Consider the following 27,817-nt stretch of genomic DNA (forward strand, 5'->3'; position numbering starts at 1 on the left):
TAAGGGTAGATAAACCAAATGACTTTTATTGTGCTGTGAGTATACACTCTTATTAATGTATTTATGGGCAGTATATTAAGCTTTTACCAATATAAAAATCACAAATCAACATAAATTTTACATTTACACTTCTTAAGCAGCAGCCACATCCAACAAAGGCTTGAAATCAGAGCGATAGTTCACTATTTATTTTTTCCCTGAGGTCGGCTTATATCACTGCTTGAGAGCACCATCTAGTGGGCCCAGCATGTTCTGGTACATTAGATTGTACACAATGATGGGCAAGCTAGCAAACGTAGCAACACAACGGGGACTGATTTGGACATGGAAAAGTGAAGCGGAATTTAAAACTCATTGATTCGCACTTGCCACTTCCGGGCTTAAAAACTCACCACTTGTCAACGCTGACCAGAAATGACAAGTTTAATTACGGTTTATTTCCGATGGACCGACATTCACGCTCACGTATGGCCATGTCTCATGGCACAGAGACAGATGTGCTTCAGCGAGTTCCACAGTTGTCACACCACGATCGCCATGTGTAGACTTAACGTGATGACAAATTAAGGCATCCTCACCACAAGACCAGCGCTCACAGTGTGTGTGTGTGTGTGTGTGTGTGTGTGTGTGTGTGTGTGTGTGTGTGTGGAAAGAGAAAACGGGAGGCAAAGTATTTATGGACTTAGTTATAGGTTGTGCTGGACAGTGACGTTAAGTGGAAATTCCACCAGCTGTTGATTAAATGCCTCTCAAAGCGTCTTCTTGTTATTATGCCATCAACCCTCTGTCATGAATCACGCCGCGGGACATCACTCAAAGCAACCCACCGACGACTGAAAAAAAAAAAAACAAGAAAAAAAACAACAACACACAAACGAAAACAGAAATATCAACACGCACTTTGTTCCCATTTTGCATCCTATAATTAAAATGCCAGCAGTCACAAGCAGACAGGCGGTGTATATTATACACAATAGCTTCCAGTGTTGCGGCGGGCTGCCAGATTAACTGCACAAGTCCGTCAAACACGCGTCGAGCCTCGGCCGCAGGAATCTGCCCGCATCGACAAATGCAGAGCGGAGGTGCCGAGGCCGCAGCCGAGAGGATCGTCGCCCTGCGTCCCCGCCGCTGCGCTACAAAGTCTCTTCGTCAGACTCGGTGTCCGTGTTGGCCTTGGCCAGGAGCTGCAGCTCCTCGCCATCCTACCACAGATAAGCAAGGAAAAAAAGAAAAGAAAAAGAAAGGAGAAAGTAAGTTCTTGTTGCTGTTGGCACTACAGAGTATTTTCCCAACTTTCTACACTGCAGAAAGATACTGAAGACATCAGATATATGAGCAAGATACATGCAGCAAAGGAAAAAGTATGCTTTTCATGAACGGTGGCTATTTTGAAGTGGAGTTATTCAACACCTTTTGTTGTTTCCTACATAAACCCACGTGTGTTCATATGCAGTTTTGATGCCTTTAGTGAGAAAATGCAATGTCAATAGTCGTGAGAATGAAAGAAAAGACATTAAATTCATAGGGTGGGTCCAAACTGTTTGCCTGCTAGTGTACATGCATACATATTTTATATTTAGATTATATTTATACATTTTTCAGTACCTACTAAACGTCAATATAAGGTAGGAAGCAGGATGGAGAAAACCAGAGCCTTCATTTAGACGAGCGTTTCTCAACTGGTGGGTCGCGACCCAAAATTGGGTTGCGGCTTGGTGGGCGGTTCCCCTCTTTTTCTTTTTTTTTTTAAAGGGATTAATATTTATATAGAAAATGTTGGCCATATATTTTGCAGTACACACAATTCAACTCAACTCAACTCAACTCAACTCAATTTAATTTAATTTAATTTAATTTAATTTAATTTAATTTAATTCAGTTCAATTCAATTCAATTCAATTCAATTCCATTTCATTTCATTTAATTCAATTCAATTCAATTCAATTCAATTCAATTTCATTTAACTCAACTCAACTCAACTCAACTCAACTCAATAATTTCAATAATTTATGGACTAGGCACGATAGAAAGCGGGCTGGCGATTTTAATTTTGTGGAATAAATTTGGGTCACGACTTCATGATAAGAAAAAAACAAACGTGGGTCTTCAGACTCCACCAGTTGAGAAGCGCTGGTTCAGACAAGGAGAGGTGTGCGTGAGTGAACTGTAACTGACATCGGCTAGCTTGAAGGTTGCTAGCAGAACAATATCGGACACAGAGCGGAAACAGTTTCTGTATCAAAATGATCTTAGAACCGAAAGACAGAACAAGAGCTGTCAGTCAGCTTGCTGTCAGTCAGCTGCTCAGCTTTCCTTGCACATCAGTTCACAGTGGAACGCGAACCATAGAGTTCTGATGTGCAAACATTCAGAGAACTTCCACTGTCAAGAAGAATTCTCTTATTTTACTTGATTGTTTTCGGTTCCGTTGTACATTTTGAGGAACTACATGTTTTCACCAGACACGCGAATTAAATCATGAATTAGTTCTGACTAAAACTAAGTCAGCTGTACTGAAGTTGGAGGTTCTTAGAAAGAACAGCCTTTGTATAGATGTTTTTACTGGCATTGGGCCGGGGCTCAAACACAGGGCTTTCCACATTTCAACGTGTGAAAAATGTGCGTGTTTGGCACGAACGGTGGACCTGCGTCCGAAGCCTCGCTCACCCCTCTGGATCTCTCGAACACCTCGCCGTTGATGACCCGCAGCTTCTCCTGCTGCAGGCTGTACTGCAAGTCTTTGGGCCGGCTGGCGTTGTAGATGAAGATGGCGAGGAGGACCACGGGCGCCTGCAGGAAGAAGTCCAGCGAGGGCCGGAAGTCGAAGAGGAAGAAGGAGAGGGCGGTGACCAGGACGGTGTTGATCTGGCCCGTCAGCACGTGGAACATGTTGTCCCGGAACTTCAGGATGAACGCCACCGACAGGCCCAGGGCGGCTGCGGAGGGAAGGAGGGAGGGAAGGAGGGGGCAGAATTTTTACGCGGACGTGCCTGACAACTGTTTCTTAAAATACCATCTTCAATAAAACTGCTAAGTTGCCTGAACTTACGAATCCAGCATCAGTTAGATTTCTTTCTCTATCTCACTCAGTCTGTGCTTTGTTTTCTTGCACGGATTGGTCCAAATGATGCGAGCCCTTCCTCCTTTCAACCACAGATTTTAGCTGCTAGCAGCAGTTGGCTGTTACCCCGAGCAGTGGCCGTCAGTGTCAGCCAGGCTTTTACAACAAGCAGGCAGGTCAGTGAGGGTCCTCGGTCGCCCAGCTCATCGCAGTCATTGAAGATTTAGCAGTGGGCAACAATTATGTAGACAGCTTCACAGCCGACAGCTTGAGTATTGTAAATCCAATCTCAATTTCAATTTTTAATTTTCCGATTTCAATTGGTGGGAATGATACACTCCTGGATTCCGTGCACCAACTGCTTGGGGGGTTTGACTGATGACAGGTTGTCATGGAAATATGTCATAAGCTGGTCAACAACAAGGTGATGAAGTCTGTTCATCATCAGAAGGTTATGTGGGTTTATTCCTCAGGATGCTCTTCATACTCTGTATTACGGTTTCATTTATCCACAACTCAGTTGTTGCAATATTGCGTTGGCAAGCACGTATTTGTCAGGCTAGCCACCTCTTCCAATAAAATCATCTCCATCTGCCCCTCTATTTCAAAAAAAAAAAAAAAACTCTTTTTTGTCAATTTGTCAATTGATGACATGAACACCCTTCAGTGCTGCTGCATATCTATTTATAAATGCATTTACTCTCCGCGTTTGCTTGCAAACTCTTTCAATGAATTCTCCCCAGTTTACGCTCAGGTTCAATCTCACGATACAAGACAGGCCGTTGAACTTCGTATTCCCCTTTGCCGTATGACACAAAGTCAATTTTCTTTTACTTAAAGAGGTTCGTTACTTTGAAATTCACATTTTCATTGAGTAGAAACATCTGCATCTTCGGTTCGCTTGAGGTCTCGACTGAAGTCCTGCCTAAGACATCACGACTCTATAGCTTCTATTTAATGATTTCACTTTCACTCTTAACTTTATACTGTTTACTGTCTTATAATATGGCATTTGTCTTATTGTTGTTGCTGTTTTTGTTGTTTGAATTTTGAGTATTCTATTATTTTATTTGTTATTTTATCTTTATTTTGGAGAGTTTTCCTTGAATAAGCCCATGTTGGCTTTTTTATACCTCTGCAGCACTTTCTGTATAATTGTTGTTGTTTTCTTTAAATCTATGTATTGTCTCTGTATTATGGTGCAAATAAATAAAAAAAAAATGTAACTCAGTCCCTTTCTGTAATAGTGACTTACCAGTGACCAGCACGAGAGCCAGGGAGTACACGTTGTGTCCATGAAGGATGCCGCAGTGCATGGTGAGGCCTCGGGCCTCGCTGCTCAGTCCGAGGGTCAGACCGTTGAACAAGACGCCAAAGACATATCTGCAAAAAAAAAACAAAAAAAAAAAAACACATGTAAGCGAGAACCAAGATCAGTTCTGAAGAATTCCGTGCAGCCGAGAGCTTTCTCACGTCCGCCCCCTTCTTCCCCCCCTCCCCCTTACAGTTTACTGTTCTGGATGAAGATGCTCTCAGTGAGCTGGTCTCCTTCCTTGAGGATCTTCTCGTTGTATATATTGGCCATGGCCGAGATGAAGCACTGGAGGATCAGCAGGACGTGGCCGACCCCCAGGGATCGGAGTCGCCCCAGCAGCCGCTCCCTCCACTCGTGCCCCGGCAGGGACGACGTCCACGACTCGCTGCTGCTGCGGGGATTTTTAAAGAGGGCGGAAACACGAACATGAAAGCAGAGCTGAGGTGACTTGCTTTAAAGAGGCGGTTCAGTCCTGTCCTTTTAGTTCTGCTGGATCTCACAGCGGCTTTTGATACGGTGGACCACTCGGTCCTCCTCTCGCGCTTGGAAAAACCTTGCGGCACTGCACTGCAGTGGTTCACATCCTATTTGTCCCGCACAGCTGTCTCGGTTATGATTGGCGACGTGTCTTCTTGGAGTGCTCCTCTTACCCTTGGCCCTATCCTTTTCTCACTTGACTGCATGTTGCCACTTGGGCTCAATAATTAGCTCTCTTTTCACTGCGACGCAGATGATTTGCAAATCTATCTGCCGGTGAAGCCTGGCAGTAATGTTGCACAAGGTTCCTGTCATTTTCTACACTGGAATGATGGTAAAAGCGAGTATATTGTGTTCGGGGATGCTGAGACGGTTGGCCTTGGCACCTTATCTTCATCGCCTAGTCAGTCACTCAAGAATCTGGGAGTGACCCTTGACACTCGTCTGCGGTTTGACAAACACATTTCAAAGCTTTTTTTTTTCAATTGCGTCTTCTAGCCAAAGTTAAACCGTTCCTAACCCGGCGGCATCCGTGAGACAGCCATCCACGCACTGATCAGCTCAAGGCCGGATTATTGTAATGAACTTTATTTTGTCCTCCCTTAGTCGCCTCAAACTTGTGCAAAATGCTGCCGTCCGGCTTTCAACTTGCACTCATAGACGGGAGCACATCACTCCAGTTCTTCACTCCCTTCACTGGCTCCCTGTCTTGTACAGAATACATTTTAAACTTTTAATGTTTGTTTTTAAAGCTCTTAACGGCCTCGCCTCATCTTATCTATCGGAACTTTTAGTTGTTCGCGACCATGCTAGAGCCCTGCTGCTGAACCAACTGCTGCTGGATGCGCCCAGGTCAAGACAAAAGCGCTGGGGTGGCCGAGCTTTTTCCGCTTTTTGGTTCACCGACAGGACGTTGTAAAGGGCTATATAAATAAATGACATTACATTACATTACGTAGGACCTCACTTCCATGTTAGCCAGTGTTCCATTGAGGCTGTTTCAACGCGTTGTATCCAGTCCTGCTAGTTTAGTTAGAACCAGCGAAAGTTAGCACAGCTCGCTGGTGCTAGGCTAGCGCAAGTCAATGGTTCCTGCTAGCCTGCCAAGTCAAAATTCCACCCCCAATGAGGAACTTGTCCCTCAGAATGCAATGCGATGCAGTTGTAGTTTTACAGTTTCAGTCTAACATTATTCTATAAACAGACATTTACATCAATAAGGTATTATTCCAATGCATCTATCAGAGGCTAATACACACACAAAATAATAATTGGTTTTCATGTTTTTAACATTAGGGCCACACAGGAAGAGAAAAATTTCGAGAATAAAGTTGACGTAAGAAAGGTGAAATTTCGTGAACACAATTGATACTTTGCAATTAATGTCAACGTGAAGTAAGGCAAAATGTCGAGAATAAAGTGGAAAAGCTCTGTGCACACGTCTAGTGGAGGACTTCTGTTCTCGCCAGTATCCTGATTACTCGGTGTGAACCGTGTGGGATACACCTGTTTTCAGCAGTTTACTTTTAACTGTGGTTAACTGGGTCCACCATCCACTTTATTCACAAAATTTCCACTTTATTTGCGTCGATTTAATTCATTAAATGTCTACTTTATTCACAAATTTTTTGTCTTTTTTAACGTCGACTTTATTCATGAAATTCCAAATTTATGCATGAAATTTAGTCTTTTTTATGTCGACTTTATTCATGAAATTTTGTCTTTTTTATGTCAGCTTTATTCACAAAATTCCAACTTTATTCCCGAAATTCTGACTTTATTCAGAAAATTTCAACTTTAAAACTCGAAATGAAAACTTAAATAAAAATCTCCTTCCTGTAATATTTTTTTTCTCTTCTTGTGGCCCTAATCCTCTTTCGCATGTGACTGATGCCTTGAACAGAGACGGAGGTTAATTCATTTCTATTCACCACATTATGCCAGGGTCATTTGATTAGATTTTTTTTTTTACCTGCTGTTCCTCATCTGTTCCACAAGCTGTTCGTAGAGCATGCAGGAGTTGGACGGGACAGTGAGGGGGTTTGAGTGGAGGCCTGGCACAGACATGGCTTTCTGACTGGCCCCTGACCCTGTCGTCAAGGAGACGATGGCGAGGAAGAGGACGACTAATGCTGCCCACTGAACCCAGGACAAACGCCTCCTGTTGAAGGAGATTTGTTTTGGGTTTTTAAATCAGTTCTTTAAAGTCGGCACGAATTAGAAACTTTTGTGCAGGTAAAATGAGATGTTAGATACACTGAAATACGGCAAAAAGAATTTCAACTTTTCAACTGTCTCATTGCACATAACTAAAAAAAAAAACAATAGAGGTTTTATAAATGTTACAATATTTGAGCATTTTAGGTGCGTTCAATTGTTTCATTAAAAAAAAAAAAAAAGTCTACTTTTGAGTCCACTCTTGATACAAGTGTGATTTTAGACGAGCGTGACTCACTCTTAAGTTGTAAAGTTTCAACTTTAGGTGAAGAAAACCTCACTAAAGAGCTGCAGACAAAAGCTGGGCGAAAAAAAGGGGGAATTCTGGATGGAGGTGAAAAAACGTACAGTTCCACACGAGAGTACATCCAGTGTATATTCAGATATGTTTTGCCTTTCCGCACTTTTTTACTAGCTAACGTGGCTGATTCTGGATTTTAATTCGTTTTGTTTTTTTTATCAGCAGCTTCAAACCTAGAAATGACCAATAAAAAGCCTTTGACCTTTGATATGTGTATATCCAGTTGGATACTGCCAGACAGTATCCAACTGGATGTGGGCTGGGCTTATAAATAAAGACGCAAGAGTTACACATACCTGAGCACGTAAAAAAAAAAATCTCCACATTTAATGTATTTCTTATGGGGGCATTGAGCACTAGTGGTGCCAAGCTTTCTATATTATATAATTCTGCAGTCTTTGATATAGCCTCAGGACGGACCCACTACCACTAGAACCCTGGGATTGGTCCATTTGCGTGACGTACAGGCTCAAATGAAGGTGACGGTACAGAAGCACTGATGGAACCACCTACTTGAGAACAATTCGAAAAAGTACTGCGGTGGTCAGTATGACAAAGTTGGAGAAGAGCACGGCCATGGCCTGAAACAAGAGGAGGACCGAGGATTAGCAAGAAGACAGCAAGGACAATGGGTTGACAACGTTGCAGGCGTGAGTCAGTGGGCTTATATTTTACGGGCTGCAAGTAAGTCAAGATGTAGAAAATGATGAGATTGTCCAGGAAGTAGAGGAAGGCGGGGACGGCCCACTTCAAGGAACTGAGGAAGGAGGCGCTGGAGGAGAAAGCCAACTCCCTGCAGGATCGTCCCTCTGAGGGAGGAGAGCGGTGGAGACCGTTAGGCTTCTCTCACGTCGCACGCGACAAACGGCCGAGCGAGCAGATCGAGGTTCACCTCGGACGATGACCCTGAGTGACATGACCACGCAGAAGACCAGCTTCAGGGCCTCGGCAAGCATGTTGACGGACGCGGGGAGGAAGTCATACTTGTTCTCTGCAAAAGGAGCAACGGCACAAAGAAGGTCAGCAACAAACCAACGGCCCCCGGTGTGTTCAGTCAATCGCAAGTGCAAAACATCTCAATCTCATTTGAAGCGGGTCACCGGCGTTGGCTGAGAATTTCAGCAGCAGAATGCGACTGGTCCCCAGGGTGACGAAGCCCATGCCGAGAGCCAGAGTGTAGGCCGAGGAGCGGGAGCACAGCCTGGGGCGACACACCATGGTGAGGGCAGCGGCCGGGCGCCAGCCAACCTGCTGGAATCTACTGGGGCGTGGGAGGGGTTTGCAAAGGAGGAAGGTGAGGGGGAGGAGCAACATTGGTAGGTAGGATAGGAAGGAAGGAGGGAAGGAAGAAAGGTTCAACTTTTCTGACATCAATAATTAAAATAAAAAAACACTTCATGCAGGCATTGATGGCACTGCAGCAGCCCTGAAGATTTCTCACCTGCATTGGACTGAATTGTTATGGTACATGATAGTTTAAAACTTAGAATGACTAAATAGTAATAACATGTTGAAGCTGAAACACTTTTCCACACTGTATTTTGTACCCTCTTAAAAAATAAGAAGCCCTTAAAGGTGCAGTTCACCCAGGCTGAAACAAACGAACCTCCTTTGCTTCTCAAGCAATGGAAAGCTATGGATTCCTTTATCGCTTTATTCGCTTGGTGAAAAGCAGATGAGACAACATGAGATACGTTTATTTTTGGTGTAGGTCACTGACACTATTGTTGGGATTACTCCATAAAAGTCATCCAACAGCTGATTACTGAGAACTTCTTTAAAATGTAATCTAATTAACTACTTTGTTTCAAAAGTAATCAATTACTAATTACTTTAGTTAAAAAAGACAAATAGATAGATTGATGAATTCAAAATAAGAAGAAGAAGAAGAAGAAGAAGAAGAAGAAGAAGAAGAAGAAGGAGAAGAAGAAGAAGAAGAAGAAGAAGAAGAAGATCAATCTGCGACATCGTTGTTCTCGGTTGTTTTTCTAAATTTCAGACATTTTATGGATCATAAGACATTTTTAGCTTGCAAAATATTTCAGAAAAGTGAAGGAATTGTTACCTGATAAAGTAATTATGATATAATTATTACCAATTTTGCCACAGTAATCCCATTACATTACTCCATGACTAAAACCAAATTTAGTTTAATTACAGTAGTGGATTACTTAGTAATAGATTACTCGCCAACACTGGTTGTTTATGTCAACGTCATGAGAAACTCCAATCTGTGCACTCAAAGCACGACTGGAGAGTTGGAACGCTACCATCAGTCCATCACTTGATGGTTTTCCCTGCTGGTGCTTGGAGGAAGGTTTGGATGCAGGTACAAGCATCACATTGTTATGGTACAATGTGCAATTTAGGCAGGGGTTTATACGGATTATCCACAGAACCGGAGCATAAATCCGTCACAGAATGCTTTTGTGTCGGGGCACAAAACACGTATTGATGATTTCAACCCACGACGCAAACTAAATATCTTCCTAAAGCTTCATTTGAGCGACACCGGCTCACGCTGAGGGGTCGTAGAGAGCCGCAATGCTGTGATCAGCCGCTGTTACTGGACCTGGCACGGAGGCAGGCACGGCTCTGAACGACTTCGTGGTGGTTGACGGAATTTATTCTCAAAAGGTACACAGCTGGTGACCCGAGAGGGTGAATCACACAGGTCGGTTCAGGAACAACCTGTTGAGAGGTTTCACTGCCGCCCCCCCCTCCCCCGACTGCAGCACAGCCAGCCACCAGCTCGGTGAAGCACTCGGAATTGTATCAATGGAAATTTGAAATTTAATTTAGCCTGCTTTATCATCAAGGAGGTAGTGAAGCAAATCCCTCCTCTGGAAATTGGGGTGAGGCTCGAGGCACGGCCGGCTCTCCTTCCCGCCTGTTGGGTGTTGGTATCGACACAGCGCGCTCTGTTGTTGCAAGGATTGCGTTTATTTTTGGCGAGTGCTTTGTCAGGGGAGAGATTTAGGACTGATTTCAAAATCAGGAAAGCAATCCAATTCCTCAGGCTACCACTGTAATTTCAATGCATATTTATTTTCAATCTAAATGTATTCTCCAACGTACTCCCTCCATCTGATTTCTTACGTCAGTTCTTTTATGTTTCAATGTTCTAATCTACACCGTTTGATCATCATCAGACAGTGATTTTGGGTTAGGATAAAATATCACATCCAACATTCTAAAAGGTGCCCCCCCCCCCCGCCCCGCCCCCCCCCCCCAATTGATTATTTTGTATGCTTCACTTTAACCAGTTAATCATTAAGCAAAAAACACAATAGGTGTTGATTAGTCTTGAAATTAGGCTCAGAGCTCAAATGCGTATCTCTTGCGATGGGAATATTGAAAGAAAGAGACAGGGCAAGGCAAGACAAATGACAAAGCTCTATCATTTCAACAGTGTTGTTGGGATTACTCCATAAAAGTAATGCAACAACTGATTACTCCTTAATAAAGTAATCTAATTCCTTAAGTCTCGTACTAGTTACTTTAGTTGAAAAAAGATAAAGTAACGGCGGCTCAGTGCTTTGGAATGAACTTCATTAAAGTGCGAATTTTGCAATTCCAAACATTGCCTCTGTCCTCTTGACACGAATGAGCGTTTGCTCTCTGAACACAAACTGCACATTTCACTGAACAAACTCACGTACCGCGCTGGTGACTTTTGCAAAGCAGGCCCATAATGTTAAAATAATAAAGAAGATTTCATTAAAGTAATGAAATCATTCCTTGATAAAGTAATTATGATATAATTGCCAGTTTTGCCACAGTAATGTATGATAAGATGAGATAAGATACTCCTTTATTAATCCCACATGGGGAAATTGCAGTGTTGCAAGCAGCCAAGTTTACACAAAATGTAGTTACATTACCCCGTTACACAAAAAGTAGTTTAACTACAGAAGTGAATTACTCCGTAATAGATTATTCGCCAACACCGAATTTCAAATAGCTTTCGCTGCTTTCTGTGCCATGGGGACGAATTAGAATATTATATTATATATCTGTACTGTACAATACAACAGCAAGCATTTGCTTCTTCTTCTTCTTTTTTTTTTTTTTTTTTTTTAAGTTTATTGTATATACATACAAACATATGTCTGTCGTGCGCCTACATTACGCTGCTGCCGAATCCAGGAAGTAATGAGCTCAGTTTGCACAACGTCACTCACCGAATCGGTCTAACAGTTCACATCCGACAACAGTCGCAAGCCTTTATCGAGAATGCACGAGAGAGACTCACTTACTGACTTACTTACTTACTTACTTGTTACTTGATTCGACCAAGGGACATCGAGCTGCGCTGGACACAACACTTTAGTTCATCCAAAACATGGGAGGTGTAGCGAAGATGCTGCGATGAAGATAAAATATCCCATATGTTCTGCTCCCCGAGGTAGGCGCGGCCATCACCGAGCACTTTTCATGTCGTCGATTGAGGAACACTGTCAGACGTGTTTGGAAAGAATTGAATTTACGACAATATCGACAAGGTAATAAACTTAATGGGGTACGACCGGTGGATGAGGATGGAGAAATTTTGGCAGCGTCAAACCCAGTAAACACCACAGAAGAAGCCAGATGCAGCGAAGAAGAGAGGGATGGGGAAAACAGCGCCAAGATAGCACCCTCACAGTGGCCAAACTATAGAATTACAGCCACTATTTTACAGTATGAGCTCACCCGCGCAGAATTGAATGGTGTTTCTCTAACCCGTTTTACGGTGTTTCAGATGTTAGAGTGTATTGTATTGTGTATTTTACTAGCTTAACTTAAGTATCTGTCTGTGTTTACTTAATACAGTGTACATGCCAAATATTTAAAATGTCGACCCCAAAGGGAAAATCTTTGTTCTGGAACTTTGTGGGTGGTACTTGTGGGTTTTGGGTGACTTGTTTCAGAACTAAGTTTACAACACTCCCTTGACCAGTAAAAAAGATTTGACTCTTTAGACTCATTGTTTGGAGTGGAAGACCTTTCCAAGATTCTGACTCAAGTAACAGGAGTCGCTGTGACTCTCACTTTGTCCGTGCGAGCGGCGAGCAACGTTGTTGTTTTGTTTTTTAGGAGCCACAGTAAAGTTAGAGCTGTATTTCTTGCCAGGCACTCAATGTCAAAATCATATATGTCTGCCTGCTGCCTGGCACTTGGTTCTATTTTGTGCCATTAATGAAATGGTAATATGATTTTGTCTTTGTTTGCAAAATTTCATTTCAAAAATTTCATATATGTATATATATATATATATGTACATATATATATGTATATAAAACCAGTTATGGTGCTAATTAAATAAATCAGACATATTTCAGATTTCAGGCAGTCATTGAACTTGTAGAATTTCTGCTAACCAACATCAGTTGTTGACGTTGTTCACTTCCTTCCTGATAAAGTCAAAATTTCAACTTTTGATTTATGTCATGTTTGTATCTCGTTAAAACATTTGCGTCAGACACAAACGTCATTTTCGACACTGTAATGCTGTACTTTTCCAGTGATGCTGGAAAGAAGCACCCCTTATGTGTGACTCACAGCGACACATGTGGTTTCAATTACGAGAGAAGGGGGAGAGAAAAAAATCTGTGGAGGCACAGTTCAATGCCCTTGAACATAATGTTTAAACCCAAAAGCCTGTCTGCCTGTGTGTGGTTTGTGTGTGTGTGTGTGTGTGTGTGTCTGTGTGTGTGTGCGCGCCCGCATGTGTGTGTGTGTCAGTGACAGATAAAGAGATCACGGCTTCTTCGCTTGCAGAACACAGCGCTCTCGTCGGCAGGACTGATTGCAGATATGAGGCTGTGTCTGCGGGCCGGAGCCCGCTCTCTCTTGCCGGCTCTGGTTCTCCTGGCAGCCGTCTCAGTCCAAGCGGACCATCACCCTCCCAATGAGAGACACTATTACATTGCTGCTGTGGAGATAGACTGGAACTACTCCGGGAATGACACACACAGGTGGGAACCTTTTTATTCTGGATTTGTAATGTAACAACATTTGGATAAAGCAGCACTGATTGAACCACATTTTCATTGTAACAGCCATACATTGGTTGATATGTCTGTAACCAATTAGCCAATATTTGTTGTCTTATGACAATTGATATTCACATCGAAATTAATTAAAGTTGTTCGAATTTGTTTAGGTGAAAATTGCAATCTAGGTTAGCATTTTGCTGTAGAGTTTGTCTTTGTGATAAAAAAAAAATAACCTTGAGTCCGCTCGAAGAACACACACACACACACACACACACACAGACACACAGACACACACACAAGCGTAGTGCTTAAGCCCAGTGCTTTAGGATGACTGTTGATGAATTGTGCTTCTGTGTTAGTAGTGGTTCCACCTATAAAAAGGTGGTTTTCCGCGAGTACGACAGAGGCTTCCAACAAGCAAAGGCCCATCCCTCCTGGTTAGGTAAGCTATGTAGACATTATGTTAACACACTCTGTCTGGCTTCGCGTTCACACCCAGCGACGTTGCCTTAGTCAGGCACTGACTCTCATTCAGTGTACTAAAACAAGAGTAGGGTCTCTGTTTCTCACCCACAAGTGAAGATCTGTTGTCAGTAATGTGATTTGTCCTACGTTTAGACATTTTTAGTGAATCCATACTGGTACATCTGGGCAGAGCATCTAACATGACACATCTAACAACAACTCTGTACACCAACAGAATGCACCAACAGAATAATAGGGTTCCATATTGTAGTAGTAACAAGTAACACAAATGTTATTTATGATACATTCAGGTTTAAAATAACAGCAGAAGTAGCTACTAGATACAAATCCAAATAAATAATTTGCGGGGGGGGGGGGGGACCAGCTGCATTATGACGATAGCTATTGCCAGCCAGACTCTTACTGTGTATTGCGCTGGTGTGCCGCAAATATGTAGGTATAATTAGACAAATCTGTTGTGACAGCCAGTGAAGCAACAGCAGAGAAAATCATGAGTAACCGGTGTGACTCTTCCACTTTCTTCTGGGTTACTTCAGGATGTACTCTGTGTGTGTGTGTGGGTTCGTGTGTGTGTGGTGGTGATGATGATGATGATGATGATGATGATGATGATGATGATGATGACGTTCTGACTGTTATTGGTTTTGCTTTGTTTCTGCCTGTTTGTTTGTTCAATCATCTTGAGGCCGTCTTTCCCTGCAGGGCTCCTAGGACCCACGCTGAGGGCAGAGGAAGGGGAGACCGTTGTTGTCACTTTCAGAAACCATGCAACTGTACCGCTCAGCATCCACCCACATGGGGTGGCTTACGGGAAACAATCCGAGGGTGGGTGAGGACGACTGCGACAGCTGTGGAAAACCTGCAGCTTTAAAACGGCACGCTGTCTGTCACCGGGGTCACTGTGGTTCCTCGTCATCTTACTCAGCGTTGGCCAACACAACAAACAACGTTGTTTGTCTTTTTCTAAAATATTAACCAAGACTGAGAGATTATCAAAGTAGGTGGTACTGAAGTCCAACAGGAAGTGTTGCTAAGCTTCAGAAAATTTCAGTCTGTGCCCTTTTGGGAGTTTGGTAGAAGTGTAGCCCTGAAGAAATCAAAACAAAATCTCTTTTAATTTGAAGGTCAGAGAGCAGAGTATTTTAATTAAAAGACGGTTGGAAGAGAAATTATCTTTAGAACTTGGGGTTGCGATTTAATGCTGCTAATTTCCGGTTCTTGGAAACACACCGGGAGTCTAAGAACATGTGACAGGCAGCAAATAAAAAAGGGCACTGACACATCAGTGACCCAAAGCCAAGCAAACACTTTTCATGCCTCAGGTATCAAACAAAGAAAAAAGAAAACACTTCATCTAGATCCACATGACGTTTATCATTCATTTAGAATATCATTTATGATTATTGATGACCTGTCCAAGATATTTTTGAACATCTTTTGTTCATATTTGATATTCCGTAACCTTCTATTTACTTGATTATATTTCTGCTTGTATTGCTCCTGTATTTTTGTGTGCTGTTTGGGTTGCTGGTTTTATTTTGTAACAAGATTATTATAGGTATACGTATATTAGCTGGTCACCAGACGATCTGTGAAATGCTGACTCATTGCTCAACCAGGATTTGTCACAGGTTTGCAAACTGAGTTGGCCAAATTGACATGTACAGGACATCCAGGCTGATCACACAAGTGTTCAGTTGGATTTAAGTGTGTGAGCTGCTGGTTACAGCCACTCTAGAAAACTAGTATTGTCTTCTTGGGAGATGAGATTAGGTTCCAGATTGGGAGGTACTGGATTAGCACTGGCTCCAGAGTGTCATCCTGATACGTAATAGCACTCAGACGGCCTTGTTTCGCTGACGATGGAGACGCGGCACCACAATATGTTATTGCCAAACTAAAAGCTCAAAATAGCAGAGATACGATTGTCCATGTCCGATTCATGCTTTTTGTTTAACCTTACTTCCTACCGCAATGCAGTTTAAGAGGGCTGCTCTCTGAGTCAGTCACTATATATTTTAGAATTTGCGTCCATTACAGCATTCTGTTCAAGCAAAAAGCAAAGGTAATTACCGACAACTCGGACCACAGGAAGGAAACTAGACTAAAGCCACCAGGCAAAAGTGAAAGGAGTAGTTGAGAGATCAACAGTATTTACAAATATTAAAAAAAAAAAAAAAAAAAAAGACAGTTCATTAATTGCATTACTTTTTCATCCATTAACGTCCGACTGAATTGGTCTTTGCAGGTGCCCACTACTTTGACAACACATCACAGAAGGAAAAAGATGACGACGTGGTGCTGCCAAATTGTGAACACGTCTACTACTGGGAGACGTCGTCAAACGTGTCTCCACAGTCAAATGACCCCACCTGCCTCACCTACACTTACATTTCCCACGAACACTTTGTGGAAGACTTCAACTTGGGCCTCGTCGGCGCTTTACTCATCTGTAAGCCTGGTAAGAAACAGACTATCTCCGTTCTCTCCATCTCCTTGTCCATGCACTTTTGTTTTTGTTTCTCTGAAACTTGCCATGTTTTGCTCGCTCAAAAGGCAGTCTGGATGAGTCGGGGAAGCAAATTGGCGTTCACCATGAGTACGTCTTCCTCTTTGGGGTTTTTGATGAGAACGAGAGCAAGTACAAACAAAGCAGCCTTTCCTCAGGCGCTCACATCAAATACACAATCAATGGGTATGCAGAGGGATCACTGCCAAGTGAGTACGTTTCACCAGCATCTTTTTCCATCACTCTACTGCCACGTGTTGTTGTACCTTAACCTCTGCCTGCACACAAAGACGTTACAATTCCACAATTGCCTTCTTCCCGTACTTTTATTTTATTACATTGCTTCACTTTTAATGAATTCCGATGCACACAGCAATTACTTCACAACAGTTGTTACTGGCGGTAGTGCTGGTAAATTAATATTCGAATTTCGGATATTGTTCGAATATGGGGGGGGGAAATGTTTTTCCGAATGTTGTCCAAAATCTGTTTTTAACAATCAAGCACAGCGCGTGCGTTGACTCTCTTCCGCTGTGTGTGTCCCATGGTGCACTCCTCCTCACTAGCCTGTGTAGCTAGCTACAGTCACGCGTCGTCACAACAAGGACGCAAGGGCTGCTGAGGAATTTGCATCATTTGCACTGAAGTTGCAGTAAATGTCACATGTTGAACGTGACGCTTGAATTTTGTCTGAAGGCAGAAAATAAATCAGCGTTTGACCACCTTTGGTCGTTTTTCTTGACATTTGGCAGTGTGTGCCCTCTGGTGGATATAATGGTGTACTGTTTTTACGATAGCAAGTCGTTTGCTCCGGGGTAAATATATATTAATGATAATATTCAAATATATTCAATATTCGGGCCAATTTTTAAACCAAAATTTGGATTCATTTCTGGGGAATATTACTAGCTCTAACTCGCACTGACTGATATACCGTATGGCCATGGGATGAAAGACTTTAGGATATTTTCTTTTTTTCCCTTCTTTTCAGATGTAACTGTTTGTGCCCATTCCCCTGTGAGCCTGCATCTGCTGGGCATGAGCTCACATCCGGAGGTATTTTCAATTCATATAAATGGGCAAGTGCTACAGCAGAATGGACATAAAATTTCCTCAGTGGGTCTGATTAGCAGCTCCACCGCGACTGTAAGCATGGTGGCTCTCCACACAGGCCGCTGGCTGATCTCCTCGCACACCGTTAAACACATAGATGGTAATGACACACGTCAGCCAAAGACAGCATTTACCCGCATTACGCTATTATACAGCATATCTTTTTACACGAACGCTTTTGCCTTGCAGCTGGAATGCACGGGTTCGTAGATGTAAGGAAGTGCAATGGCTTTGAGCCAACTCGGCGACGGATGACCTACGAGGAAAGACGACAAAGTAGAGAGTGGACGTACTACATTGCTGCTGAGGAAATTGTCTGGGACTACGCGCCTAAGGAGGTTGAACAAATTGACGAGTGAGCAACTTTTTCAGAAACAAACTTACATACGAACAGCCCATGCTAATCAGCTGCAGCCAGCATTTACATTTCCACCGATCGCTTGGCATTGTGATACCAGACCCTGATAGATAATATATCAGCAGAATACAGCCGTAGAATAAATGTTTGGGTGAGGTTTGATTTGAGACATAAGCACAATACGTGTCCAGATTTCTAGACCTAAACAAAGGTGCAAACACCATACTTCCCACCCTCCCAACTCATTTTGTCTTGTTTTTTTTTTTTCCCATTTCATGTTCATAAAATTTCTCCTTTTATTTAGGGAATACGAGAGCCAGTACCTGAGACGGTCCGCGACACGCATAGGTTCAAAGTACAAGAAGGCTGTATATACACTTTACAAAAACGCGTCCTTCACTGAAAAACTGGAGCCAAAACAGAAAAAAAGTGAGCGCGGGATCCTGGGTCCAGTGATCAGAGCGCAAATCAGAGATGTGATCAAAGTAAGTTTACTTTTATCCACAAAGACCGAAAATAGAAAAACAGTAGCCTCACCAGCATGTCTCCTAAAGTATTTAGGCACCTGTTTAAGACACAAGAATGAAATGTGTGAGTTCTGTTCTTGCATTTCTGTCATTAAGAAGCTTTGCCTTGGGTTGCAATCAAACACATAGGGCCAAATCCACAAAGTAATTGCCCGGCTTTCACCACAGAAATAAATATACATATGAGTATGTGATGTGTGTGTGTGTGTGTATATATGTATGTATGTTGAGCCATGCCAAGTCCGGTGGGCTAAGACAAGGCCGCCAGACTGTGCCTGGCTCCTCTTTAAAAGTATACAGTATTATCTAATGGTCTAATAAATTAATTTTGGTGGTCAAAAATAAAGGTCAAAATTATTTCTCTTACTTAGACCCTGCCCACCTAAAAAAAGAAAAGGGTCACTGGCAGTTTTCATACTTTTCATACATCATAACCAATTATGTACTATTTCCTGCAAAAAATACATTTTAAATAATATCAGATTCAAACGTCAAGGTTAGAGCCTGATGTGACCATTGAACACGAACATAGGCTCACTACCTTTGACCCTTTTTCAGAACAAATTTTCTGTAGCCAATTTCCATTCACATCCAACTGTTCTTTCACAGATTGTTTTTAAGAACAAGGCCTCAAGACCCTACAGCATCTATCCACATGGATTGACAATTGAAAAGGCACAGGAGGGAGTCAACTACCCAGCAGGAAGTAATATATGTCCTCCTCTAAGTTATTTAAATAACAAGCAAGCGTCTTGAAATACACATTTATCGTGAATGGTGTGAAAAAATGAAATAAACTTGACCAGGTTATTTTGCTGTCTCTTCAAGGCAACCAGTCTCACGGCGTCCCGCCAGGTGAGACACACACCTACATATGGAGAGTGGTCGACGAGGACGAGCCTCTGGACAGGGACTCGCGCTGTCTGACTCGAATATATCACAGTGCAGTGAACACACCGCGGGACATTGCCTCAGGACTGATTGGACCAATTCTCATATGCAAGACTGAGTCCCTCAATGCCAGGAATGCTCAGGTAAGAAATAAGTTTTCTATGTGCTTCGCTGGTTGACTGGCGGCCCAATGAACGGAAGAGGTTGATGAATGTGTCTAATCTTATATAAATTCTGTAACCGATGAATTATATAATTTATACCGAAAATGTTTTTTTCATTTACTAAAAAAGTTCTCAATGTTATATTATAATGATGACAAATAAATGTACACAGTGAAATTACTGACTTTTTTTTGGTTTGTTTTTTGTTTTTTAGCAATATGTATGATCATTTGATAAGCATTCAAAATAAATTAACTGTGATTTATTTATGTTTGAATTAACCAATGTCACGTGTTACATTGAAGATCATGATCACCATCTGGTCGTGAGCACAAGGATGAGTGCCAGATGATGCTCAGTGATGTTATACTGTCTATTGGCGCTCATAGCGTGGCTCTCGTCAAATCAGAAGGACTGGTTGGAACTAAACTGATGTATAATGAAAGGCATTTCAAAGAGTTGTGCTTTCGTATGCGCAGCTCAGGGCAGACAAGGAGCAGCATGCTGTGTTTTCCGTATTTGATGAGAACATGAGTTGGTACCTGGACGACAACATCCGCCAGTTTTGTGACAGATCCCGAGTCCACAAGAGTGATCCGGACTTCCACAAGTCTAACGTCATGCACAGTGAGTGTCGTCGTAATTACGGTGAAGCCAGCATTTTTCCAGCCCGTCGTTTCATATCACTTCTGGATGACCTGAACAATCCCACGTGGTTGATCTTTCAGCAATCAATGGGTATGTGTACGAGTCGGGCCCACTCTTAGGCTTCTGCAATGGTGAGGTGGCTACATGGCATGTGTCCAGCATTGGGGCACAGGACTACATTCAGACTTTGACATTCTACGGCCATACATTCGAGCTGAACGACCGGACAGAGGATTTTCTGAGTCTCTACCCCATGACTGGAGAAAGCATAACTATGAACATGATGAATATTGGTGAGTCAGGACAGTTTTCTTTTGCACAGATGTAACAACTATAGAGAAGAGTGAAGCTCTAGCATGAAATAACTAGATGTCCTGAAAATGTAGTTTGTGAAAACGTATTTTCTTCTTTATCTTTCAGTCTCCATGTGATTGAAGCCCTTAATTTCTCATTTGTATCTTTCTCTCTTGACTGTAGGCGTGTGGCTTCTGACCTCTCTGTATTCCCATGAGTCAGCCAAGGGAATGCGAGTGAAATTTCAAGATGTCGAGTGCTTTCGAGAGTACGAGTATGACTTCATTGATGATGATGCTGATGGTGGTGCAACATCAAACATTGGATTTACAATGTGGAACCCTCCGAGTTTGGACACAATCAGAAAAGAAGACGAAAAGCCGAAGCCGAAACATAAGCCAGCGGAGGCAGATGATTACACAGATCAATTAGCAGCTGAATTAGGTCTGAGGTCAATGAAGAACCAGTCCAGAGGCTCAGTAGAGGAGATTGACCTCTCTTATTTTGACTACGTTGATCCTGTAGATACAAATATCAGCCCTGCACTCACAGAGGAACTGAATAAAAACAATACCTCTCTTCTAAATTCGAGTTCTGAAAATGAGACAACAGTCGAAGTGAAAACACTAAATCATTCCGCAATTCATCTGCAAAACACAAGCTACAGTCAAAATACCACATACATGTGGAACAGCGGTGTAGCACCGACCTCTGACAATTCCTCTGTGCACGACACAACAAATGCCAGTGTTTCTGCAACCGTGTCACCGAAGAGCAACAGTGCGTCTGCAAACAACAGTGCGTCTGCAAACAACAGTGCGCCTGACACGGAGAACACGTCCGTACACAATACTACGGAAATCTCGTTGGCTGGAAATGCTTTGACTGAAACGCCAAATCTCGACGTGCCTCTGAAAGGAAGTTCTACACCGAACGTAACGTCAACTGGTCATAGCAAAGAAGCTTACGTGGATGCAACTTCGGCAGAGGACTCGGTGGAGCAACTCACTCGTGGGGACGTGTTTTTATATTTTCCACCTTCATCAAATGAGAGTGCAACCACTTTTCACAATAGAAACTTGACTTCTTCTCAGTTCGAGACGGTGAGCCCACTCAACAAAAACGACTCTCCAATCAGCACCGCAGATAGGAATTATAGCCTTAATGTGACAAATTCCAGCCTCGAAAATGTCACCGATATTTGGCTTGAACCTGCTAACGTCACTGCCAACATAGCCACATCCAATTCTTCAGAGGAGATGAGCTGGGACAGTGACGAGGACGCCACAGCTCTTCCCGCCCAGGGAAACGAGACCTCAGTTGTGAAAGGACCTTCAGATGAGAATCCGGTTTCAGCTGTTAGCGGCGTGTCCCTCGTCAGCGATGAATTGATGAGCAGTTCTCTAGAGTTCGGCACGTCGGACAGCGCCGAAGAAGTTGTGATTTACCTCAAGGAGAACCAAACCAATCCGATCAAAACCACGTCTGTCAAGGTGCCTATGCACAACTGGACCTACGAGGGGACTCACCAAACTGAGACGATGGAGATTCCCGATTACCTGTTAAAATATTTAGGAAAAGAAATCCCTCGACTCGTCTCTAACCGCAAAAGGACCAAAAAGGTGAACCTCAGACATTGGCCAGGAAAGGGTCAGGGCATGAAAACCAAGAGAAGGAAGGAGTACAAGCCTCAGCCCATCAGCAGTCTGCCGTTTTCTCCTCGAGGATTCAACCCGGGCATGACACCGCGGGGGTCGCGACCCGTGTCTGTGCAACCCGTCTCGGACGAGGCGGAACTGGTGAACACACCCCTCGTCATTGGCGTCCCCCGACCCGATTTCAGCGACTACGAGCTCTACGTCCCGGGCGACGACCCCGAATACTTGGCACGGGATGACCAAAATGTGAAAGCGGATGAATATGAGTACGTCGGCTACAATGACCCTTACAGCAGTCATGAAGATGTGAAGAATTTTAAGGATGAGAAGACGCTGTACTACATGAAAAACTCGGGCCCAAATACCCAGGTATATTTCATCGCTGCAGAGGAGGTTGAGTGGGACTATGGTGGATATGGACGGAAGTGAGTATTTGACACCCAGAGGTCGCACATCATGCCATTTTACACATACGTTTGTCATTCAGTGGCACTTTTTGCAAAATTACTGTACAACACTTTATATATTTATAGAAAAAAAAGTGTGTATTTAAAACCATTTAAACTGCTGCTTTGATGTGCTATTGACACAAATTGAGACAAAATGCAAGGCAGATACAGCAGGAGATCTGCGATGTACAAAGACTATCAATCAATCAACTTTTATTCCAAAGCACTCTTGAGATGTGGACATTGCCAGAATTCTTTATGTACTTTTTGCATTAGTGTGGAAACAAAAAAAAACAAAGAATTTACTTTTCTCATTGGTGGAGGGTTTAACTTCAGACAGATGGTGTTGCTAGAAAGCTAAAGGATTTTTATTTTATTTTTTCGATTAAGATGGCACGCCGTCATTTTTGCGTCTCTTGGTCCGGTCTCGTTCATTAAATTGAATGATTACAATCGGACTTGATCAAAGGTCACATGAAAAAATAAAATTCCGGCAATCACATAAAAAAATATAGACATGGTTTGAAATTGTGTCCCTTTGATCTAACAGACAAGAGAAGTCACAGATGAACAGCCAAGACACTGAGTTCATCAAAGTGGTTTTCCGAAGATACATGGACAGTGGCTTTACCATACCTGAAGTCCGCGGAGAGATAGATGAGCATTTGGGTATCCTGGGGCCTGTTATCAAGGCAGAGGTTGGACAAAGCATTGTGGTAAGAATCTGAACATCTGCTTTTAATCATTTAGGACATCAGTGTAGAAAAATACTGGCAACAGTTGTGTTAAAAACACAAAACAAAACAAAAGGTTATGTCCTTATCTGCTTTGAACATTAAAATTGTTTTTTGTTTGTTTGTTTCATTATTTCTTTTTGGCTTAACTGAAGTTTTTTATTATTTTATTATTAGTATTTCAAGTTTTTTTTTTTGTCATTAAGACAATCTGTGATCTGCTTAAAAGAAATCTAGGAAATGTTCTGACTATATCAGAACAGACTAAGACTATAACAATGTATTAGGCTACATTCAAACTAAATATGCTGTATCAATGCAGACAAACAAGTTGTACATTTCCTTAACAAAACAGGGTGAGGTTTCTGTGACAAGGCCAGTGATAACAAGTGATGCGTTATCACTGGATCGTTTAACGTTTTTTGTTTGGGGTGTTTAGGTCTCCTGAAAGTTAAAGGTCATGGCTTTTCTACTAAATTGATTTACTTTCGGTGATATTTACTTCCAGGTGGTCTTCAAGAACAATGCAAGCCGCCCATACTCCATCCACCCAAATGGTGTCACCTATACCAAGCAGACAGAGGGTTTGTCATATGAGGATGGCTCTAAGTACTGGTACAAATATGATAATGAAGTTAAACCTGGGACCTCCTATACATATATATGGACGGTCCCATTTGAGGTTGGCCCAAAGCCAGAGGAGTCCCAATGTCGGACCTGGGTCTACTACTCCGGTGTTAATCCTGTGAGTACCTTAAAATATGCATATTTTTCTTTAATCTTGAGTCCAGTAACTCTTTGAAATGTGTTTATATTAGGGCTGTCAGTCGATCAATTTTTTTTATTGTGATTAATCACATTAGTGTCCTCAGTTAAATTGCGATTAATTGCAGTGTGTGTGTGTGTGTGTGTGTGTGTGTGTGTGTGTGTGTGTGTATGTGTGTGTTTCAGCTCTCGCATTCTGATACTAGATACTGACAAATATAACGTAGACAAATACAATCGCGTTTTATTTTGAAAATTGCTTTTATTTTGAAAATTTACCAGATTCTCTCGTGTGTGGGTTATTTTTTTTGGGGGGGAATACATATTTCTATTGCTGAGGGATAAAGATAAAGATTTCTGTGCTGTCTCATAGGAGCGGGATATCCACTCTGGCTTGATTGGGCCTCTGTTGGTGTGTCGAGAGGGCACCCTGGCCAAGGAGGTAGCCGACTCGAGGGAATTCACACTGCTGTTCATGGCCTTTGACGAGTCGAAGAGCTGGTACTTTGAGAAGAACCACCAGAGGTTGCAGAGGAAAGCCCGCAGGAGAATGATGGGCCACGAGTTAATGAGCAAACTCATGTTCCACTGTAATCCACGATCCTTCTTTGCTGTTTTCTATTGATTTTGTTTCAGAATAAGTAATAATAGTAGTGATATAGTATTGACTTCAATGGCTTTTTCTGTCTGTTTTCTTCCCAGCCATCAACGGCATCACATACAATCTAAAGGGTCTGCGGATGTACAGTAACCAGCTTGTGTCCTGGCACTTGATTAACATGGGTTCTCCCAGAGACTACCAGAGTGTCCACTTCCATGGACAGACTTTCCTGCACAAAAACACTTACAGCCACAGACAGGCCGTCTTTCCTCTGCTGCCTGGTGAGACGTGGAACATGTTTGCTCAATACATACCAATTATCACCTAGAACAATTGCAGTGCACGCAAGATACTGTAGCTAACGGTCGTATTTCGCGATTCAATGGGTCAACGTTATCTTCCCAGGGAGTTTCGCAACCCTGGAAATGTACCCGTCCAAACCAGGCCTGTGGCTGCTGGAGACAGAAATTGGACTCAACCAACAGAAGGGCATGCAGACCCTCTTCTTAGTCGTAGATAACGGTAATGAATCTTCAGTTACGACGTTCTCCCTTTTGATGTGAAAAACGTTGGAGCTTTAATGTAAAGATATGAATTTTCTGCTGCAAGATTGCGGCCGTTCTCTGGGACTGGAGTCGGGCAGCGTGAAAGACAACCAGATCACAGCCAGCAACACCAGAGGTAGCTTCCACTCTCTGTTTTCTCTCCGGTGAAATATTTTTATGAATTAGATTGCATTAGTACTGCTATTGAACTGGCCCAAACACATGAGCTGTGGGGAAAATTACTGTTTGTTTGTTTTTTTTTATCTCCATGAAGGATATTGGGAGCCCCATCTTGCCAGGTTGAACAACCAAGGGAAATACAACGCATGGAGCACAGATAGCGCCACCAGTTGGATACAGGTGTGTGTGTGTGTGTGTGTGTGTATGTTTGCACTTGTGTGCGACAGTGTGAGTGAGAGAGCGCGCGTGGTTTTAACTCCAATCTTCTTCCACTGCAACAGGTGGATTTCCAAAGGCCGGTCGTGATCAGCCAGGTGGCCACGCAGGGAGCAAAGCAAATGTTCCAATCCCAGTTCGTCACACAGTACGCCATCTCCTACAGCATCGACCGCAGGAAGTGGATCTTCTACAAGGGCGACAGCGTGGACCTCAGGAAGGTGCGTGGAGGTTCTGTTGATCGCTTGTGTCAACGCTAACGGGCCCAATCTGACAGAGGTCTCTCTTGCTGTGCCCATCCACGGCCAGGTCTTCGACGGAAACCAGGAAGTTTACAACACAAAGAAAAATACTCTCCTCACTCCGGTGATTGGACGATTCATTAGGCTCCACCCCATCAAATGGTATAACGAGGCAACAGTCAGAATGGAGTTCTATGGCTGTGAGCTTGATGGTAAGATATTACTTTGACTGTGAGTGTGCAATGTTGAACCAATTTATAAGTTATTTATTTTTAATGCTGAACCCTAACGGAGTAGACTTGCACAATTGATTTGTACATACATATGTGTGTGTGTGTGTGTGTGTGTGTGTGTGTGTGTGTGTGTGTACATATATATATGTATACATATATATGTATACATATATATATATATATAATGTGTATATACACACACACACACACATATGTATATGTATACATATATATATGTATATACATATATATATATATATATATATATATATATACATATATATATATGTATATACACATATACAGTTATATACACAAACACATTTTGAAATGAATGAGACAAGTCACAATAAGATAACATGGCATAATATTGGGACGCTGAAATCGAACAACTTTTGGCGCAGGCTGTTCGGTGCCTTTAGGCATAGAGAGCGAACAGATCGAGGACCACCGCATCAGAGCGAGCTCCACAGCTTCCAGCTGGTACTCGGGACCCTGGCAACCTCATCTGGCACGTCTGAACAGACAAGGCACCATCAACGCTTGGCAGGCCAGGGTACGGACTTTAATACGGGCAAAACACGTTAAACTGAGTGTACTTGAACTCAGGTGCATTGCAGAAGCCCCAAGACGCACGCATGCCGTTGTTGTTCCCCATTGTATATAAACCTATGCGTGTGCCTGTCTCTTCCACAGTTCAATGACATGAACCAGTGGCTTCAAGTGGAGCTCCCCCAAATCAAGAAGATCACAGGAATCATAACACAAGGAGCAAAGTCGCTGGGGACAGAGATGTACGTCATCTCGTACTCTCTGCAGTACAGCGACAACGGCATGCACTGGCAGCACTACACGGAGGACGAGGAGCTGGAATACAAGGTGAGCTACCCCGGTCCGGTGACGATTTTTCTTTTTCATTCGGCCGAAGCGTCTTCCTGACACGTCCCTGTCTTCACTGCAGACTTTCTTGGGGAACACAAACAACAACGACCACGTGAAAAACTACATCTACCCACCGATCTTTTCCCGCTTCATCCGCATCGTCCCCAGAAGCTGGATGAACAGCATCACCATGAGGATAGAGCTCCTGGGCTGTGAATTTGAGTGACTTCCTCCTGGCCAGGGACACATCCCGTCACACATCTCTGTGTTGAGAAAGAAATAAACGCACAATAAAAATTCAAGACTGAGCTGCTGCCCGGTCGTGTTGAGAACTTCAGATACCTTTTCATTGCCGGATGACACAACTTATATCTATTACCAGTTTGAATTATATCTAGCACTTGAGAACAATCTCAGCCCTTTGGATAGCAGAGAATGTGGCATGTTTTAAGGCAGCGTTTCTCAACTGGTGGGTCGCGGAGCTGTTACGATTGGGTCGTTGTTGTTTTTTTGTTTTGTTTTTTTAACAGTTTCTTTGTTTTTTTTTAAGTGATTTCAAAATATATATAAATATATATATTTATGGATAAAATGTTGGACAATTATTTTGCAGGACATGCAATTCAATTCAATAATTTCAACATTTATTTTTTTATATACTTATTTCATTATTTACATGATAGAAAATGGGCTAGCATTTTTATTTTTGTGGAATAAATTTTGGGCCGCGACTTCATGATAAGGAAAAACATTTTGTTTAGCCAAAGTAATTGAAGATAAATGTAAATATGTAAGTAGTGATTGTGTAATTTATTTTTCAATAAATATGAGCATTCTTAGTCTTGGGTGTCCAGCTCAATGCCTGTTGGAATTTGTGTCGGCAGGTCTCGTCATCCTGAGCATGTGAAACGCTGATATCTTCTGGCGTCTCGGAGGTGTCGCTTTTAGCGCCTCGGCAGAGGCCGTCGTA

General features: G+C 42.6%; 2 protein-coding genes across 8 annotated transcripts; one reads left to right on the top strand and one right to left on the bottom strand.

The window, feature by feature from the left end:
• Positions 1–6: 6 nt before the first annotated feature.
• slc35a5 (solute carrier family 35 member A5) lies at positions 7–11,960 on the bottom strand. Of its 7 annotated transcripts, none has more exons than XM_076030794.1 (10): positions 11,651–11,960; positions 8,472–8,629; positions 8,264–8,362; positions 8,047–8,180; positions 7,885–7,952; positions 6,826–7,014; positions 4,567–4,767; positions 4,317–4,444; positions 2,668–2,936; positions 7–1,202 (listed from the first exon to the last, which is right to left on the bottom strand). In XM_076030794.1, the coding sequence occupies exons 2-10, from the start codon at positions 8,587–8,589 to the stop codon at positions 1,134–1,136; spliced, it is 1,275 nt and encodes a 424-aa protein (XP_075886909.1). In that variant the 5' UTR covers positions 8,590–8,629; positions 11,651–11,960; the 3' UTR covers positions 7–1,133. The 7 variants fall into 7 exon arrangements, with proteins under 7 accessions (XP_075886909.1, XP_075886906.1, XP_075886907.1 ...); XM_076030791.1 differs by having other exon boundaries at positions 8,472–8,632; XM_076030792.1 differs by having other exon boundaries at positions 11,647–11,960.
• Positions 11,961–13,087: 1,127 nt separating this feature from the next.
• On the top strand, positions 13,088–27,686 carry f5 (coagulation factor V). Its single transcript, XM_076030776.1, has 25 exons — positions 13,088–13,331; positions 13,712–13,794; positions 14,541–14,663; positions 16,087–16,299; positions 16,395–16,556; positions 17,339–17,560; positions 17,650–17,815; positions 18,123–18,303; positions 18,955–19,051; positions 19,174–19,379; positions 19,880–20,027; positions 20,129–20,341; positions 20,526–22,425; positions 23,000–23,165; positions 23,692–23,928; positions 24,322–24,538; positions 24,651–24,830; positions 24,955–25,071; positions 25,159–25,230; positions 25,369–25,454; positions 25,556–25,711; positions 25,800–25,944; positions 26,370–26,521; positions 26,662–26,844; positions 26,927–27,686. Exons 1-25 carry the CDS (start codon positions 13,171–13,173, stop codon positions 27,071–27,073), a joined length of 5,733 nt encoding a protein of 1,910 aa, XP_075886891.1. The 5' UTR covers positions 13,088–13,170; the 3' UTR covers positions 27,074–27,686.
• Positions 27,687–27,817: the final 131 nt, after the last annotated feature.

The sequence above is a fragment of the Nelusetta ayraudi genome, unplaced genomic scaffold, assembly GCF_046127955.1.
Source record: "Nelusetta ayraudi isolate G7.1 ecotype Tasmania unplaced genomic scaffold, CSIRO-AGI_Nayr_v1 ptg000031l, whole genome shotgun sequence".
Lineage (NCBI taxonomy): Eukaryota > Metazoa > Chordata > Actinopteri > Tetraodontiformes > Monacanthidae > Nelusetta > Nelusetta ayraudi.